The sequence below is a fragment of the Oculina patagonica genome, chromosome 4, assembly GCF_052425735.1.
Source record: "Oculina patagonica isolate OP01 chromosome 4, crgOcupat, whole genome shotgun sequence".
NCBI classification, from domain to species: domain Eukaryota; kingdom Metazoa; phylum Cnidaria; class Anthozoa; order Scleractinia; family Oculinidae; genus Oculina; species Oculina patagonica.
The window spans coordinates 28,348,925-28,368,342 of record NC_135761.1 but is presented as its reverse complement, the minus strand read 5'-3'; the positions used below and the strand labels follow the sequence as shown (position 1 = coordinate 28,368,342).

General features: G+C 36.7%; 3 protein-coding genes across 5 annotated transcripts in view; 1 reads left to right on the top strand and 2 right to left on the bottom strand.

The window, feature by feature from the left end:
* Nucleotides 1-447: 447 nt before the first annotated feature.
* LOC144650035 (proteasome assembly chaperone 2-like) lies at nucleotides 448-7,068 on the bottom strand. The gene is made up of 9 exons (XM_078509672.1): nucleotides 6,881-7,068; nucleotides 5,914-6,091; nucleotides 5,216-5,274; nucleotides 4,224-4,342; nucleotides 3,726-3,838; nucleotides 3,087-3,156; nucleotides 2,390-2,513; nucleotides 1,345-1,372; nucleotides 448-754 (listed from the first exon to the last, which is right to left on the bottom strand). Exons 1-9 carry the CDS (start codon nucleotides 6,938-6,940, stop codon nucleotides 681-683), a joined length of 825 nt encoding a protein of 274 aa, XP_078365798.1. The 5' UTR covers nucleotides 6,941-7,068; the 3' UTR covers nucleotides 448-680.
* Nucleotides 7,069-7,090: 22 nt separating this feature from the next.
* On the top strand, nucleotides 7,091-13,841 carry LOC144650034 (AN1-type zinc finger protein 1-like). Of its 2 annotated transcripts, none has more exons than XM_078509670.1 (10): nucleotides 7,091-7,186; nucleotides 7,387-7,429; nucleotides 8,483-8,540; nucleotides 9,175-9,296; nucleotides 9,378-9,466; nucleotides 10,523-10,549; nucleotides 10,707-10,798; nucleotides 11,588-11,662; nucleotides 13,139-13,222; nucleotides 13,638-13,841. In XM_078509670.1, exons 1-10 carry the CDS (start codon nucleotides 7,129-7,131, stop codon nucleotides 13,809-13,811), a joined length of 822 nt encoding a protein of 273 aa, XP_078365796.1. In that variant the 5' UTR covers nucleotides 7,091-7,128; the 3' UTR covers nucleotides 13,812-13,841. The 2 variants fall into 2 exon arrangements, with proteins under 2 accessions (XP_078365796.1, XP_078365797.1); XM_078509671.1 differs by having other exon boundaries at nucleotides 7,093-7,186; nucleotides 8,457-8,540.
* A 1,715-nt stretch (nucleotides 13,842-15,556) lies between these two features.
* Nucleotides 15,557-19,418, bottom strand: part of LOC144650096 (uncharacterized) — a 13,602-nt gene continuing 9,740 nt past the window's right edge. For both annotated transcript variants that reach the window (XM_078509758.1, XM_078509757.1), the window contains 4 exons: nucleotides 17,301-17,543; nucleotides 16,754-16,907; nucleotides 16,501-16,548; nucleotides 15,557-15,883 (listed from right to left, as the gene is read on the bottom strand). In XM_078509758.1, coding sequence (XP_078365884.1) covers nucleotides 15,627-15,883; nucleotides 16,501-16,548; nucleotides 16,754-16,907; nucleotides 17,301-17,531 — 690 coding nt within the window. In that variant the 5' untranslated portion in view covers nucleotides 17,532-17,543 and the 3' untranslated portion in view covers nucleotides 15,557-15,626. The remainder of the gene's footprint in view (nucleotides 15,884-16,500; nucleotides 16,549-16,753; nucleotides 16,908-17,300; nucleotides 17,544-19,418) is intronic.

Below are 19,418 nucleotides of genomic sequence, written 5' to 3'. Positions count from 1 at the left end.
TAGAGGTGGTTTATTGATTTTTTTTTGCTGTGTGGCTTGCAGTGTTATTCCATGAAAAGAAAAGATCCTCCATTGCAAAGAAAACTAAAACTAATCGCTCCACAGGATTTAAACCTATGCAGCGTGATGCTGTACCTAAGATTTTGTCGGATGCAACATGCTTATGACAGGCCTACGACACGAATTGTGTGGTGTAAATCAAACTTTCAACTCACTAAGTCATGTCGTAGGCCTGTCGTAAGTTTGTCACATACAACAAAATTGTACCGTGTAAACCACCCTGTAGGGGTTTAATGTGTACACTGTTTATGTAAACATTGGTTAATTTACATTTGTTTTTGAACAAGCATCTTTTGATGTAACAAACACTGAGAGTCGGAGGCTTGGTTGCATGGATAAAATACACCAACAGAGACGAAGTATGAAGCTAACAAATAACAAAGAGGGTTATTTTTTTAATGCACATTCCTTTATTCTGTCCTTGTTACTTTACAAAACCTAATTAAAAAGCCTAATGCAAGTTGTCTACAAAGTCTTTTCACAGTTTCAACTTCATTCTTGACTCCATGTTGGAGTCTTGATTTCTTTTGTCTTGGGCTTGCATTAAAGATATTACTCTTGCCATTGTGCAGTCTCAGATTTAACATTTGCCACATCTAAATTGTTTTTGATGAATTTCCTCAAAACAAATTGTCTTGTGGGTGGACTGGTGAGCCAAACATCAAATGCCATGATGCTGGGAACACAAAACTACCTGTGAACAGCACATAACATGCAGAATGACAAGTCAGAAGCCAAGTTATACTTTCCAGTTTTACCAACAAGCAATTGAAAATTGACTTAAATGCAGTGTGTGGGAGGCGTGGTGGCCTAATGGTTGGTGCGCCTGACTCTGGATCGAGCGGTCCGGGTTCAAGACCTGGCTGAGGCACAGTGTTGTGTTCTTAGGCAAGACACTTTACTTTCTTAGTGACCCTCTCCACCCAGGTGCATTATTGGGTACCGGCGAATTTGCTGCTGGGGGGTAACCCTGGGATGGACTAGCATTCCATCCAGGAGCTTTATGCTACAGAAACCGGGATAAGTTTGGCCTGATGGCAGTTTAATTTACTGCGATAATAACTTTCAGAAAATTGGGCAGCATACATTTTCAATTGGCTCTTTCAAATTTAGAATTTTTTTAAAAAACTGGATGTTTTTGTTTGCCTTTTGCTGAAGTCTATAAATCTTATACAACATAGCACTATGCATTCTGTGTCATTTAAATAATCAGTACACCCATCAGTCCTGGTATTTTTTGGCCCGAGCATGGCACAGCAGGCAAAAAGATTGTGAAGAACTTACTTTTTTTGCCCAAAACAGTTTCCTCCACCTAACAGTGAATCAAAACAATCACACTTTAATAGATATTACAAATTAGTAGAAACTCAGCTGTGTTCTATTGGAAATCCGCGAATCTGATTGGTTCTCCCACTGTTTTCTATTCGCCGATAGAAAACAGTCGCGCGCGTGAGTAGCTCTTTAAGCGGTAAATTTTCTTGATTTTTGTCTTCAAAGTGCACAATATTGTGGGTTTGGACTGCAATCCTTTAGAGTTGCTACTAAAACAATTAGACTACTCGCCCTCGTTTTCTATGAGCGATAGTAAACTCGGCTGCGCGTCGTTGACTATTTGCTCATAGAAAACTCGGGCTCGTAGTCTAATTGTTCATTAGAATGAATTGCTATTTTAATAAAAATTAATGTAACAATTACAGTCAAGATCCTTTCCATAAATAATTGTTTTAACATTTACTATTGAACAGTTTAAAGAGCAGTTCACATGTCTTGTAGTTTCACTGCTTGCCACTTACACTGTAAACATTTCCACACTTGCCTTGTGGTATAGTGGGTAATGAAGTGTCCTAATAGTTAGCAGACTGCACTCTGGATCAAGCAGTACAGGTTCAAGCCCTGGCCGGGGTCACTTGTGTTGTTTTCTTGGGCAAGACACTTTACTCTCATAGTGCCTCTCTCCACCCAGGTGTATAAATGGGGACCGACAACATAATACTGGGGGTACCCCTGTGATGGACTAGCATCCCATTCAGGGGGGAGTGGAAATACTCCCATTTGTTTAATGCTAACTGGGTTAAGCTCTGACTGGCAGTATGGGCCACTTGGCTCGACGCAGACTTCACCTTTTACCCTTGTGGAATAGGAAAAGTGGGAAAATATGGGAACATTGAGAAAATACAGCTGGGATACTGGAACAAAGATGATCACTCCTTGCATGCACCCTCCCCTCCCCCCATCCATGTGCTTCATGATCAGAAAACCCTTAAATACACCCCTTGTGTCGTCTGTACAGTACATGCCCTTTGATGCGCTTCTCTGTATGTTTACATACCTCTTTTCTAGGAACCATTTTGAGCCAATCATTGAGATAAAGAAAGAGGTTGACCGCATCTGATATGTTATCACCCTCAGAACAAAATGTTAACAATACAGCAAGAGGAATGTCATCTTTGCAACTGAAAGGAAAACAAAATATTTTACAGCAGTAATCCAAAGATCACACAAGGGTAAAATTTAATTCTATTGTACTGTTATACTTTATTTAAAACACTGACACTTGCAGCATAATATAGGAAACATAAAATCCTTTTTTTACTATTTTATTGTCAAAGAGGTATTCTTCATCAAACTATAGCCAATGGTACAGCCTAATGTTTCTTTGCGTGAATAAAAATATTAAGATGTTGTCACAACCTCACTCTTTTTATTTTAATTTTGTAAAAATTTCATAACACAAACCCTGCCCATTTCAATATCGTGATAAAGATCATACTGTAGCCCATAATTATGTTTATGTAGTCTTGGGACCAAAATGACTTAGCTAAGATCTTTGAGTAAATACAATCAAAACTAACATGGAACTTGCATTTAAAATTACTCGGGAGGATATGTTACAGGTCAAAATTAGCTTTAGGTCAAATTTTTCAACCTAGGTTATTTGTTTCTATACTAGGTTAATAGGTAGAAAATTAAAAGTAAAACACCTCCCCTCCCTCGCTGTCTCTGACCCCCCCCCCCCCTAACCTTACCATGCCTCGTAAAGCTTCTTTGTAAATCCTCCTCCAGGCAAAAAGAAATCTTTATTTTCATCAGGTGATTCTAGCAGACAAATAAACAGCAGCAAATTTACTTCATTCAACTAAAAGCTTTCTTGCCATACACCATTTTGTTGATACTGCCCCCCCCCCCCAAAAAAAAGCATGTAAATTTACACAGAGCCATGTTGTCGCACTTTTAATTTCACTCTGGCTTCCCAGACAGTATATAATAAACAATTATAATTTATTTATTTATGATTAATTATGATTATTAATAATTACCGGTAATTATAATTAATTTAAATTGTTAATAGACCAATTTACAGTTGTCTGCTCAGTGACCTGGCCTTTGAATGGAAGTGAGGCTGAAGGTGACCTTGTTTTGATACAGACCTCGCTGCTTTTGTTGTGTAAATCATGTTGTTCTAATGCTAACTAGTTTGCATTTACATGATAAAGCAGGGAGGTTTGTATCAATGCAAGGTCACCTCCAGCCTCGCTACCATTCAAAGGCCAGGTTACTTGGAAGGCAACTGTAAAATGGACTATTAATCATAATCTTGTAGACTACAAACAAATAAGACATGATTGTATATTACATTGCTGGTCCCTAGGCAGGATTCTAGTCACCTTCAGTCACATGAGGAAACTTTGGTCTTTTTTCCAGTGTTTTCCATGATAATTCATCAAACAATGGAAGGAGATTTGTAGCTGCTGGCGTCACAAGATATCTCAAGGGAGAACTAAAACAAATGATTTCAAATAAAGATAGACATAAATAATACTTATCTTACTCCTTCCATGCTGCCAACCATTCATATGAAAATGTTTTGGCTTGCATACAGTCATGTGTATTTTCATACAGACTACATGTAACAAGTAAAAGGCTCCAGGAGAGGTTTTATTGGAGCATAATTTTTAAACAAGATGAAAGGCATTTCTCTGGTGCAAGCTACCTTAATCACAACATTTAATAAGTGCAGATAACAAGAAAGTGACAAAGTTCCTCAGTTCTAATTTGCTTACAAGTTGCATTTAACAATAATTATTTAAAGTATAAATTTCATGAATTAATTACAATCTATACACAGCTAATCACTGGATAAATGTTGTTAGAAATTTTCTTACCCTTCAATCTGTGAGTCAACTCTCTCTGTAGCACTAATGCTGGAAACAAGTACAACTTGTTTAAAGTTACAAGTTTTGATCCAGGTAACAAGTTTTCTGCAATACTCACTTTGACGACCCTAAAATCAAATAAACACAAGTATTGGACAATTGAAGATAAAAAAATACTGTGATTTGATGGTGTTTAACAAAGAACCTGTTGCTGATGTCAAGAATCCCCTACCAATGGGTTTTAGCCAAAAACATTCCCTGATTTGCTTTCATCAGAGCTCCTGGTCCTTGAAAGAAGGTAAGGTAAGGTCAGTGTCTGAGCCAATTTAAGTGGCCCATACAGCCGGAGCTTATCCCGGTTTCTGTGGCTAGTCCATCGCAGGGTTACGCCCCAGCAGTAAATTCGCCGGTACCCATTTATACACCTGGGTGGAGAGAGGCACTGTGAGAGTATTTAAGTGTCTTGCCCAAGAACACAACGCAGCGCCCCAGCCAGGGCTCGAACCTGGGCCGTTCGTCTTGGAGTCCGCTAACCATTAGGCCACTGCATCTCCCCTTGAAAGAACTGTCTTAGAATTTTAAGTCTGGCCTAAATAAGAGATCATAAATCGCTTTCTTTCTATGTTTTGCGCTACCAGCCAGGACACATTTGCCAGGGCACATGTTTTGGCAAAATTTTAACATTTGCAATAAAATCATTGCTATTTGCTATATCCTCTTCCAAAGCAAGAAATGTGTTTTCCGACAAACACTCTTCTGAGGTACCAGGTTGAAATACACCCAGGCTAAGAAAAAGAAAAAATTAATAAGCCTACATACTGAATAGATCTGCTACAATTACAAGATGGTAAAAATTATTTTCCATTTCAGGTTTCCCTCAGCATCTTTGTCCCAATCGTATAGCTGCTGCTTTTGAAGTGATATGTAAACTTTTGTAAAATAATAACTCAACGTCTTAATACATCAAGCACCTATTTATTATGACCAGTACATGTAATTACCTTTACTAGTGGAGCTCTTTGCTGCACTACAACAAACTTTAGATCATCATTTTTGTACACTGGCAAAGGAGAAAAAGAGCATCAGAGGAACAATGTCAGTATACAACTGCATGACCAAGATGCTGTCATTGTAAACCCATTTAAATAATGTATCCATAGCTGAATACATGTATGCCAAACCTAAATACAGGGTAAATGACCAATACTGGTATATTTTCATCTATTGCATAGTTTGAAGTTTTCTTCATACCGGCCTGTACATAGATCTTGAAATATAATTTCTTTGACCAAGATGCATGAGCAAGATTGGTCAAAACAACTAGATCCACTGCTAAGACACCAAAAACATTATTTTTAAGAGAGTTTTAGAACATTTGAATTTTTAACTTTTTAGCATGTCTTAAGTATTTTTTTTTGTTTGTTTTTGTTTTATATACTATAATTCACATAATTAGTTCTTATATCGTTTTAATACAATTTTATCTCGTTTTCATGTAAATATAAATTCTTAGGATCGGGCAGGCAAAGAGCTACTCTGTGGATATACTGCCCGAAGTGCCATTATTATTATTATTATTATTATTATTATTATTATTATTATTATTATTATTATTATTATTATATATTATTATTATTATTATTATTATGGTTACCTGCTTAGCTAAAAAATTACTGAGACAACAAGGGCTGAAACAAACCTTCTACACTGACATTAAGCTTCCCCAAAGATTCCCCTGACTGAGTGAATGCATCATTACCCACCACTGGCAAGATACAGGAGTCATACAAATACCCAATGTGGCGACCATTTGGAGAAATTGTAGAAACAACTAGATCCACTGCTAACTGTCCCACATTTCCTATTGAAACAGCCGGCTGGGAATAAATGTACAAATAGTTACAACATGTCATTTGTAAGCAAAAGTGTTCGGTGGCCTAAACCAGCTACATAATTTAACCAAAAAGTGTTTTTTTTCTGGGGAGCTAGGCACAGTGGTGTGAGCACCCCTCACCTACCAGTGTGGCTGGGGTTTGAACCCTGGACCCAGCGACAAACTGTACCGTAAAATCCTGGTTATAAGCCTTGTGTTTTTTGTGGGCATATAAACGGAGGATTTTATATCCGGAGGGAATAAAAAAACGGAATAAAAAAATAAAAATAAAATAAATAAAAAGAGCCACGGCAGTGTTGATCTAAATAGGTGTTTAAGTAAAAAGTCATAATAAAGCAACATTTAGAACATTGTGATGTTCACTACTATCATCCCGCAGAGGGGGGCTTATAATAATATAACCAGATGTATTTTTTGGTTTCCAGGTAGACAGGCCTATACCCAGGGGGGGGGCTTATAACCAGGATTCTACGGTATGTGGTCTGAGCTTGGCGTTGGTTCTTGTCTTGCTTCAAAGGTTTTTCTCTGAGTTCTCTAGTTTTCCTCCCTCCACAAAAACCAACCTTTCTAAATTCCAATTTCATCAGGAATACATGACCCCATAAACGTTTAGCTTAAATAAAGCTAATTATTTTGTTGTTGTTGTTGTTGTTTTTACATCTAGATAGTTATCATCTCGAGGAGGACTGTAAAAACCTATAAATGTAGCAAACAATTATTTAAGCAGTGTGGTTCACAAATCTGACAAATGTACATTGCATTTGTAGCTTACCAGAATCAAGGTAAATTCGCTCCAATTTATATTCACATCCTTCTCACAAGCAACAAACATTTTATCAACTAGAGGATGGAAATCCCATGAAGTGGTTTCGGTTCGCAGAAAAAGAGAAAGATTTCTCAAAGTATTCAAAAGTTTGCCGACTCATTCAAAGGAGATGTGCTTTTTCCGCCAGGCGTTACTTTCCACACTTGTACCAAGAGCATGGGTCCCAGTATGCACGGTTACTAAGCATATTCAAGATGGCGGAATTTCCTGAACTTGGAAAACATTGCGATGTGCAGACTTGTAAACAACTCGGTAAATAACAGCTTCTTCTTTCATTAGCTGAACTTACTTGTGACTTTTACGGCAATTGTCGGCTTTTTTAAACGGACTAAATCCAGGTCTGATAATATTCAAGCTGCGAAGTATCGGGCGAAGTATCATGCTTAACTTGCTTGTCTTTTTTAAAACGGCTTCAAATAGCTTATGTTTAATATTTTATTTAAATCTTATAGATTTTCTTCCGTTTCAATGCAATGGATGTTCTGGTACTTTTTGGTAAGTATCAAGTTGTTTTCTTTTAAGCTAATATTTTAAGTTTCATTCCTGTTTACCAGCCTGTAAGAACTAGAAACATGAAGCAGTTTTAGCTGAGTATTCAGTAAAAATTTATGGAGGAGATAAAGACAGACAGACAAACAGACAGACACACAGACAGAGAGTCAAACAGACAGACAGACAGACAGACAGACAGACAGACAGACAGATAGACAGACAGACAGACTAAGATGATTTTCATTATTTTAAAAAAATGATTGAAAAAAGCCCCAGAAATCATAGTACTAATTTGCCTTGTGATGGGTATGACATGTTGGGAGCACTGCTTTCATTTTCAAAACAGGGGGCTATGGGTATTTATAAACCTATCTCCAATCGCCTATCTCCAGTGATCTCTAGTGTCTATCTCCTAAGTTTCTTAAAACCCAAGTCTAATGTGAGGGTCCCATAGGTTTGGCGGATGCGGGTTTGGCTTTTTTGTGGTGATTTCGGGATGCGGCTGCAGCAGTGGGGCGGGAATTTCAGTATGAGTGGGAGCGGGATTTTGTGTTTTTATGGGGTCGGGATTCGGGGTGGCGGGATCGGGATTTTATGACTGTATTGGCTCCTTTGTGCGTGCCTCCTGTGGCGTGTCGCGTCCGTGCATGTTTCTGTCACTCCTCACCTGTGTGTGACGTTCTTCACACTGACTGTCTTTTCCCGTTCTCACGCAGGTCTCCCCGCTCCCCCTCATTTTCTCTTTTTTTTGTCGGGGTCATGCTCAGGCGAATCACGGGGTCGGCGGCAGAGGGGATGCGGAACGGAAAAGTGGCGGGAGGCGGGATGAGAATCCGGGACCCTCTAATGTTGCATGACTTAACCGTACCCCTATTCGCAAATTTGCTTGAAAAAACCTTCTGTATACAGATTAACTTTCTCTGAAAAGTGGCCGTCCATAGGACTCCTCGGACTCCCACCTGGCTGAAAGCCTGGTCCAGATAATATTTTAACCATATTTTTTTCTTAAATCTGTTCATTCATGTGCAAGTGGAAACTAACAAAGAGACTTTTCAGTCTAGAGCACAGGTCAAAAGCTTCTCACAGCTGTGCTGTTGATGATCAGAAAGATGAGGTAGGTGTGTATGTATTATTAGTTATTAACAATAAACAATTGCCAGATGTTGTTTGTGTCTTAATATTTTCATCAGGATTGTGTTTAAGCCTGATTGTTTATAATATAGCACACAGACAGCAAGGATTAAGCCAAAGGTCCAGCAGGAAATTGGGAGATTTAAGTTAGATCTTTCATCTTAGCTACATGTAACTGTGAAATGTATGATGTGTTTAATAAATACAATTTAATAATTAATTCTTGTAAAACCAATATTAAATATTAATAATTTAAAATTATCATTGTCATTGTAAATATTATAAAATTATATTATTATTACCTATGTGTTATTACAGAAAATAATCATGAATGGCTATCACATGGAAGGTTTTTTGGTATGAAATCCCCTCCTGCTCATCTTGAAATTCCACTAAAATTCCACTAGCTTTGTTCCTTACTTTAACAATTTTTGCTTTTGAGTCACCCAAATCCCTTGGTACTTCCAGCGACCTTCCATGGGTAGGGTATGGACATTTTCTGGAACTGCACAATTCATAAACTTTGTTATCAATAAGTATCAAAATTTAGATAAATAGCCATTAAGATAATAAATAATAGTAATTGACAGTACTCATAGTTTTTTATTTTGTTCTAGCGGAATTCTGCAAAGCCTTTGGTTGCGACAGAGAAACACCTGGAGTGTTCATTTGAAGAGTGTAGCAATCGTGAGCTGGTTCCAGTAATATGTGAGCACTGTCATAACAATTACTGTCTCAGGTATTTGAAACTTCTTTAGTTTTATTCTTGTCTTACATGAAGTTTGATAATACTGCTGACCATTGTTGTTCTGCACTGCAGGCACAGACATCAGGTTGATCACCAGTGCCCAGTTCTCCCTCAAAAGCAGCCCAGAGTAACACCTGAAGAAAAAATACAACAAATTATTGGTAAATTGATGTTTTTACTGTACAGTCGACTCCCGATAACTCAAACCTTCAAGGGAAATTGAAAATAGTTCGAGTTATCAGGAGTTCGAGTTATCGGAAGTTGAGAACAAATGACCGGTGTTTACGGTGTTTACTGATTTTCTATTCATACAGTGTTGACCAGTGTACATTTTTAAACAAATTTAATTCGAGTATAGAGAGGCCAAAAGAAAAAAGAACAATTTATTTCTAAATCACTGTATAAACCAGAGCGTAACGTAACGTAAAACAAAGCGAATCAGCCGCGAACGTTGTAGGTTTCAAAGAGAACAACGCTATAGCCTGCTGCTGCAGAGTTTATGTGATTTACTTTTTCTAGCAATGGTCAGTTAATTTGTCTTGGCAATAATCCTTAAACGTTTTCTAAGGTTGGATTTGAAAGAATAGGTGTCAACCTCCACAAACAAACTGAACGTCTGTAGCACGTCAAGTACGTTAATGGCGTGGCACAGTTTGTGTTTTGAGCCTGGGCGTTTGTCGGGAACGGCTCTGCCTCTTGTACGTTTTTATTTCAAAATAAATACAACTTTTTGGACTACAGTACACTGTTTGTTTTGACTTGTCACGTATTGACAACTGATGGTTCGAGTTATCGAGTGTAAAATTATATAGAAAATGACCTGAAGGGAAATGAACATTGGTTCGAGTTAGCGGGAGATTCGAGCTATCGAGGGTTCGAGTTACCGAGGGTAAAATTACAGTAAATGTATGATGGAAATCCAGGGGAAATTGATTTTGGTTTGAGTTTCGAGTTAGCGAGGGTTCGAGCTATCGGGGGTCGACTGTAATTACATTGTTAAATTACGCAATCATATTTAGCAAGTAAGTCCTCATAAAATCCCATATTATACTTTGTTACTCAAAGTTTTCACAACAGATTTTGAGACTTGGCTGAAAATTGCTGAGATTCAAGCAAATTTAGTTGACCATTCTATACCCCTTTGAGTTTCATATACCTATAGATATACAATGTAGTCATTCTCAATACTTGTTTTAATTTTTTTCTTACTTATTTAGGGAAGGAACTTTGCAAAGAAAAGAAAGGTATGGGGTCTTGCTTTTGTAACTGTAGAAAATGTCAGCATTGATGAATACTGTAAAATCTCTCTTAAGTCCCTCTCCAATAAGCCCTCTCTTTGACAGGAAGATTTTGTAATAATTCTTGTGTCATTTTTCTCCGTATTTGTGTCATTTTTCTTAGGTCGAGGAGGTATGAGAAATGAAAGTCGGGCAGCTAAAGTAGCTTTGATGAAAATCAAGATGAAAGCAACGGGAGATAGTTCAATTCCTCAGGTCTGTGATTAAAAGTATCAGAGCTCATGAGTGTAAGCTCAAATGTGTTTAGGAAACTTGAAACTCCCCATTGCATTCTCATCATAAGACACACATCAACACTCAATTTTGGCTGAACAGTCTGAATGAAAATCACAACTGATGGAGGGGCTAGATTAGATTTCGAGTTATTCACGCATGTTTCAAAAAAAAAAAAAAAAAAACAAAAAAAATAAAAACCACAAAAAAAAAACCCACCCCTAACCAAAAAAAGTTAGGTATAATTTCTATAACAATTGTACAACCCACCTGTCAAGAAGTATTTAGTGCCTTTTGATAATCGTCACACCATTAAACAAAATTCTTTCAACGTTTTACTGTCCAAGTTAGGATGTTATGTTATCTCTTGAAAATAACTCTTGGTAGACTTAAAAGCGAAAAGCTACAATTGATACATTTTGCTCAAACAGCCATGTAATGGTTACTGCAAAAATGCAAAGAGGGATGAGTTGCAATCGCTTTAAAAAATGAAATTTTTTAAAAGCATCACGAAAAATGTAATGACACTTTCAGTGCAAATAGTATTGTGTTGCATATTTTGATTTGGCAAGTCATTACCTCAAAGATACTAGAGAAAGTCTGTTGAGACAAAGCATTCATGAAAAACAGGTTTAGGTCAATTAGTATTTAGATTTTGTATCGTTAGTAGTTAGAATCTACATACCTGATGTTTTTAACTGTGTATAAATAATTGTATAAATAAATAGAATAAATAAACTCTACTTAATTCGTTATTTTGTTTTTTTGCAGGAGGAACGCATTTATCTCAGAGTTTTAATGCCCCTTGGCAGCTCAGAACGAGAACAACCTTTGTTTTTCTCAAAGGTCAGTTTCTTAAGGAATTCACTAATATTAATGCAATTATAAAAAAATTGCAAACCATTTCAGACAAGGGTGTAAAAAGAAGGTTTTAAGTCTACATGCAGACTTATTGATTAGTCTAGAGCTGTTTTATGTGATAGTGGTGGTGTATTAATGGTAAATGTCGGTTTTCCCATCAAGACCCACCTAAAATATCCAAGATATTTTTTTTGCAAACTGATGTTACTGTAGGCTTATATTTTCATAAAGACGAAAGAGTGGCAAACAACTGTGTTTAGGTGTTAAGCCTCATATAAAGTGTAACTTTGTTGAGTAAGGCAGTCAGTCCAGAACAATAACTTTTTTATTTGGGGCAATTTTGTTAGATTATTGGCCAATTTTCTCAAGTTTGTGGTTCATAATCCGTCTTATTCTTCCTCAGTCCTTACCATGATTTTTGGTTTGATGTTACTTCTTTGGTGTTTATTTATCTACTTAAGAAAAAAAATTGAGGTTCACCAGCTTTAATTTGAAATAACTTTGCACATCAGAAAAATGACTTAAAGAAAGGCGTGACAAAGTTGTCTGCTTAGTGTAGGGGTATGTGCCCCCCCTGGCTGACATCGTCAGCCGCCCGCCGCCCCGCAGTTACTGGTCCGGGTACTTCATGAGGATTCAGGCGGTGATTCCGTTCTCGACGGAGGAGAAGATAAATTTCATATCTCCAAGCAACCATGTATTATTCTGTTTATTATATTAACCTACTAATTACGATGTTTTTGACGATTTTCCGAAGATTTCCGTAAATTTTCAAAATGTTGTCCGAAGGTTGTACGAATGATTCCGAACATTTTCCGAAAATTTCCGAAGTTTTCCAAGGATTGCCGAAGATTGATGAGGAAGATCCAAATATGTTTCTACTTAATATCGAATTACTTTGGCTCATTGAGCATTGAAACATGACAAACTCTGTGAGCTGATTGGTCAAAAATGATATCACACGTGTGGATATCATTTTTATCCACACATGCGTGGTACCATTTTTCTCGATTTGCTACCACTCGCTAAACCACTGCAGTTTATATAATAATATGGAATATCCCACGAGTCACTTGTATTTTCTAAGGCTCGTGTGTATACCGAGAAAATACAAGTGACAAGTGGGATATTCCATTTTAGTATTCCATGCGAAAGTGTTGTGTAACTATTTCATACCATGCTATAGAAAATGCGCTTACTAAATTCGTTGAGAACAAGATCGCAGCGCACGATGGGAAGGTTGAGTTGAATACCGTCGAACATACAACGGTTTTCCAGAAATATTCTGATTGGCTGTATTTTCTACGGCATGGTATAAAGAGGAGAATATTGAGAGGAAAACATGTTACTGAAATTTTGTAAAAACTTTAGAATCAAGTGTTACCATACATGCCTAAAACAACTTTAAATTCTGCAGACGAAACAGTTAAAATTCACACTTATTTCCTTGTTGAATTTCAGTATTGGACTATTGGAAAAGTTATTGATAAAATAGCTGAGGCTGCAAGACTTAAAAATGACAATAACAAGAAGACGGCAGCAAAGGTCAGTAAACCTCCCCCCCCCCCCCCCCCACCCTCTTCTCTTCTACATTATTCTAACTGTAAAGTGTGGTTCATTTGGAATTTGGTGTTGTTCTGTGTTGGAACAGTCGAATAAGAACTGCGTCAGAGCTAGTACGGCGGCTAAAATACGGTGGTGTGAAGGAAAGAGGTGTGCGAAAGGCAAACAGTTCTTCCCGAGTTTTTTTTTTTTTTTTTCATTGTAGTTCTCCTTTTCTTCGGAGATTCCGTTGTACTTCTAGGCACTTTGCTTTAGTACCGAAACAACCTTCTTTTATCTGTAGCGTAGTACTTGTGGGGTTGTTTGCGACGCTTTTGAGTAAGGTGTGTGGATAGAGAAACAACTATTATTTAGTATTTTGCAAGCCAGGTTTTAATTTCGCTTTGCTCGTTTCTAGAAACTGCGGTTATTTCACCGAAGTACTGGTGATATAATGGAATTACAAGATTCTTTGGAACATCTTCAAACGCGAGAGTATGCACAAATCTACAGTGGAAGCACTGTTATAATAGAATATCTTGATAATGAATGTACTGAAGTGCTACCAGATTTAGACAAATATCCGACATAAGACAATAAACTTATAAAACTATGAATCCTGTTTACGTCTCTCTTGTTTTGAAAATATTTTGCACAGGTTCATAAATATACCTGCACTGCAGCGTAATCAACAATACTGATATGTTAAATGCATTAAAGAAGAAAACCGTAGATAGATAGATAGTTTATTAATACAACTTCGCAACCTTATAAAGGTTGAATTATGTCATATTTACAAATTTATAAAGCGATAAAAACTAACGATAAAATGTAAAAATATTTAAAGAACTATACAAGAGTGATTAAAATCCAAACTTAAGTACATTAGAGACAATAAAACTATTTCTAAATCTATTAGTCTTAAAAACAGGGTTAAACTGGCATGACTTTCTGAGGTTATAACTACTAAGATTCCGTGGGGGCAGTAAATTCCTCAGCCTACTGTCATTGTTCTCTAAAATGTTGTTAAACAATTTTTCGGTCAGGGCTTGTCTTCGACCTGACAAAGTGACTAGACTTGCCTTGTCGAGCGCTTCTTCATTCGTAAAAAATGGAAAAATGATGCGCATCGCCCTCTTTTGCACTGCTCCTAGCTCACGAGAAAGATACGCAGGTAGACTTTCATTGAAAACTGGACAGGCATATTCAGTGATAGGGCGAATGCAGGTACGATAGAACTGTAGGTACGTAGTACGCACTGAATAGTAACTGAATAAAATACAGCAACGTGAAAAGCGCTTTTAACATTTCCATTCCGTTTTAAACCTGTAGAAGGGAGCAAGCTTAAACCAAAATAAATTTAAGGAGAATATTCCAAAAAATTAAAACAAACTTAAATGCATTACGTTTTAAAATAAAGACTTGTAGTTTTCTTTTCCGCCAATGTGCAAAACTCTAAACTACCCTACCATTCTGTTTAATCTCGTAGGCTGAATGCTTCTTTCTGACCACGTTTTTGAAATATCTATCCATCTCGCTAAAACACGGTGAACTTACTTCGAACAAATTTTGGAGCTCCCACGAGACTTCTGTAACTCAGAATGGATTTTTTGGACTCAATTACCTTGAGGGAGAAGTTTTATCGAGAGTGTGGCCACAGACGTCTGATTTCGCCTCCAGATATTAATCAACACACAACACAACATTTTTTTCCATTTTATTGATTTATCAATCACAACTGATATAAAATTTTCACTTGTCTATTTAGCATAAAGCATACCACGGATAAATAATCAGAGATTTCCAGCACAATCTACCTTATTGTCACTTATTTTCACGATTTTCGAAAAATCGCGAAATTAAAGACCCGCAAAAATTAATTTTAAAAGTTTTCTATTGTATTTTTTATGTTAATTACGCATTTTTGGCCAAATCGTGAAAATTAAGTCCCGCGAAATATGCCCGTTCCATTTCGCGAAATTAAGTTACCGCGAAAATAAATAACAATAATGTAAATAGTGCCCAATTTTGCTTGCAGTGGTTGAGTTAGGTTTGCGTAATTCTATCGTTTAACTCTTTATGATAGTAATGATATATAATTAAGCGACCTTAATATATTGCGAGAGCAAGGCGTGGGTGGTTGACACACGCGCGTGATACTCGCGTGTCGCGGTGTAACGATTGGACTTCAGCCAAGAAAATTTAATGCTGAAATTGATACAAGTTTATATTTGACTAAAATAAAGTTACTTAGCTTACTAAGAGATGTGAAAACCCGCAAGCAAAATATTAAGCGAATCTTTCTTCCCATTATATTAGCAGCAGCTAAAATCATCCATCCTTTTATTTGGTTGATCGGTTAACCCCTTTTTATTTTTAATTTTTATTTATCTTTTCCCATTTCTCGTTATTGCTGAGAAGAAGGACAAATAGCACTCAAAACAACTCCAGCGGCCAAATCTGAATTTAATTTGAACCGGTTCAGAATGGCGGATTCCGTACAGTTGTAGTCTTGGGCTGTGTCCTTTATACAACCCCCTTCACTAACAAATACTGCACATAGCTCAGCTGGATTATAGCCAGGGTGCTTCTCCAATTCTTCTTTGAATTCTCTGCCACATATCGCGTACACATACGTGGCACACGGATCTTGTGGCATGTTATCTGTTGAGATAAAAAAAAAACAGTATGTATAAATTAACTAGTGGTTTAATTAAAGAAACTTTCATTTCGATACAACTCCGCTCAAGAGCAGGTCTTCGCATGAATCTCTTGCTAAAAACTCAGTAATGAGCATTTATATGATATATATATTATAGGAAATAAACGCTTATGTTAATTAAGGTATATGAAATTAACGCGAACTGAAGGAAAAGTTACTTCCCAATAAAAGAAATTAACGCGAAAGAGGGGGTAACATTTCAAAATGAGGGAAATTAACGCGACGTACACAACAGGAACAAGTTTATTTGAACACTTGTAGGCGTATAATCTTAAACGCAAACAATGTACGTGTCCGTGGTACTTTTCCCACTTCAAGCGTTCTTCGTAGTATCAGTGATAGCGGCAGATTTCCACCCTGATAAAAAAATGCTTTTTCCTACGAAAAAAAAAGAAAAAAAAAAAAAAAAAAAAAATAACTACTAATTAACGTTAATTTCATACGCGTTATTGTTTGTTTATTTATTTATTTATTTACTATCAACAACTTTTACAAAATGCATTCTTTTAAAATGCATTTACATTTGTAAAATTACTACTGTTGTAGGCGCTGTACTAACCCATCTCCATAACTTTCTTCAGATCATCGAGGAAACCTGGATCGGATTCTACAGTAAAAAAAAAAAGAAACGGATTTGTTTGTTAATTTTCAATTATATTTATGCATCAACAAGTAAGCACATTGTTACCCACAATACTGAAAACTTGTTTCCAAAAAATGACTAACAAAAAAAGACAGCAACTTTTGCCGAAAAGACAACTAAACAGTGTAGATAAGGCTGATAATACAGATCAAAATAACTTTGCACGTACTTAGCTTGGCTTCTGTCAGAAGGCCCTGGAAGTAGTTTTGATTACATATTCGAACTCTTTTGGTGAACACAAGTTGGTTGAGAATAAGAAGACGAAGGCCGTTGGTTAATGGCTTGCCAAAGCATCTGCTTTGAGAAAGACATTGAGCCAAACCCTGAAAAATAACATAGTACATAGTTTGGTTATTATTGTGAAACATTTTGTGATTTGGTGCAAGTACTCGAGTCTAGTTCAGTGTGAGAACTGTTTCAGGAGGCAGCGTGGCCGAGTGGTTAGAACGTCGGACTTGTAATCCGAAGTTCAACCGTTCAAGCCAGTATGCTGTTTGCAACCTCATTCCCAGGGTACCTCTCCTTTTCCTCTCTAGTGCAAGGGTGGAAAGGAAATAGGCCCTGGAAACGAGGTTCTGCTTTTTGCTGAGAGTGACTTCACTGTGAAGAAAACTGGGGGATTTGATATAACATCTTCCAAACTATCCTAAAAAACAAGGGGGGAGGACAGGGGAGGCGAATAGAGAAAAAAAAACCGTGATCTGGTAAAAACTTACCAAATCAACTGCACAAGATGGCGGCTCCTGGCCTGGTACATGAGGTGGCAGATTGTCGAAACCAAGTTTGTAATTCTTAAGGCAGCATTCCATGATTTTTTTATCTTCGTCGTCGCTGCATGGAGCTGTCCCTTCAGCTACTTTTGGACAACTGGTGTCGGCGACCGATATGGACAAATAAACACAACATGACACCAAAACAAACAACAGCTCGGCGGAACGTTTTTCCATGGCTTGTTCAGTCTGAAGGAGAAAGAAATTAATGACATAAAGCAAGAGCTACGTCAAGGAGAACGCATCTGAAAAAATTGACAAAATATTTTCAAGTTTTTTTTTACTCGTAATCCGCTTTCATCTTCGTCAGTCAAAACCATCCTTGTTTATTTTCGCGTTTTTATTACTCCTTTGTTGTTTTGCTACTTTAGAAAATCTATCATTTTGATTCCCTTTAATTTGAAAGGCATCTGAAAAATGACTTAAAATATAATGACGTTGCTCCTTTAAAATTAAGAAAACAAGTCAAAGTGTTTCATCAGAGTTCCAGAACACAAGAAAGTGATTTGAGTAAATGCTGTGGCTAAATGACCGGCAGCCGGTCAAGGTAGTCAAAACACTGAATGACCGGCATTCCAAGTACTTGACCAAACCGAACTTAGTAGATATACCGATTAAGAAGTGCTTAGTGTCTCAAATGAGCGCCATATATAGATCTTAAATACCTTGTAAACCCTTTTTAGACTTTAAACGCTGTGCACAAAATACAAAGCCATGAGTTATGACACTGCAAGTTTCCTTTGACCAAAGAACAGTAGCGGTGAAATTTGATAAATTTCCAAAAGTACACGAGAAAAAGAAATTTCTGCCTCAGTCAGTTTGGATAAATGCTTATTGTTAAAATTTTCTTATAACTTATTAATATTGTTGTTGTTATTATTATTGCTACTTTTGTTGTTATTGTTGTCGAGTCTCGAATTCTTAGGTCAAATTGCTTGCGCTACGATTTTACAGTTTTGTTATAACAAAGCAAAAAAATACATTTGTACATGGTCATTTCTACAACATAATTAAATTCACTTTTTAATTAATGAGCATCATGCTAACGTCAAATTCGCGCAACTAAATAAAAAGAAATGCGTCATGTAACGTAAGCATTCTTCTTGGGGTAATAGCGTATCTATAACAACACTAAGCTCCTTTGCTTCATTGAATCGCTTTTCACGTCTCTTGTGTGTGGCAGCTTGAATGTGATTGCATGTTTAGCTGCATTTTTCATCCACAGCTGTTAAAACTTTAGCTGTGCATTCCGTGCAACTTTCCATTTCACAGCTCGATAAACATTTTGTTTTCTAATAACAAAATAGTTGTTTTCACCTTGACTTTATGATATTGCAAGTAAAGGGTTTTTCTTGTTAATTTGCATTTAAAATAACATGAATCCAAAAATGTTGCGTTTTAGCGAAGAAATATAATAAACCATCAGCAATAAGCACAGCTGTATCTGAACTACTATTTGTCTCATAATTGCTTAACATCTTTACTGCATGAAAACTCGAAACATTGCATACATGGATGTTTTCGAATTATTTTTCCGCATTCAAAATGTACCGCACGCAAATTTATAAAATCCCTTTGATGTATTTAATGATACGACATTTCAGTGCCTCTTCATGCCAAGAAATTATCAGCAATAATTGCTTCCCTGCTTTTACATGGTTTCTTGAAGAAATCAAATTAGAGTAAATCACTTTTTTTTCTCACTCATATTGCTCAAGGCATAAACATGGCGTAAACAGAAGTCAAAACGTTGAGTTAAAAATTTGAGAACTGAAATATATAAAAGCGATTCACAGGTCGCGATAAAACTGAAAGTCTGCAGTATGCAACATGTATAGCGTGCTTTATATCAGTTTGATATTGCATTAGAATAACGACATGCTGACTACATTAAACAATTATGTTTTTCTGTGTCGAGAAACTGAAGTAAACATTTCTCTTAGAATAGTAATGCGCTGTACTCAGTTATCGATGTTAGACGAAAGCAAACCGGCTGAATAAAAAAATCAAGGTTTGCAACATAGTACTTTAGTATTACTGCCCCGTTTGTGCAATTCGCTATTA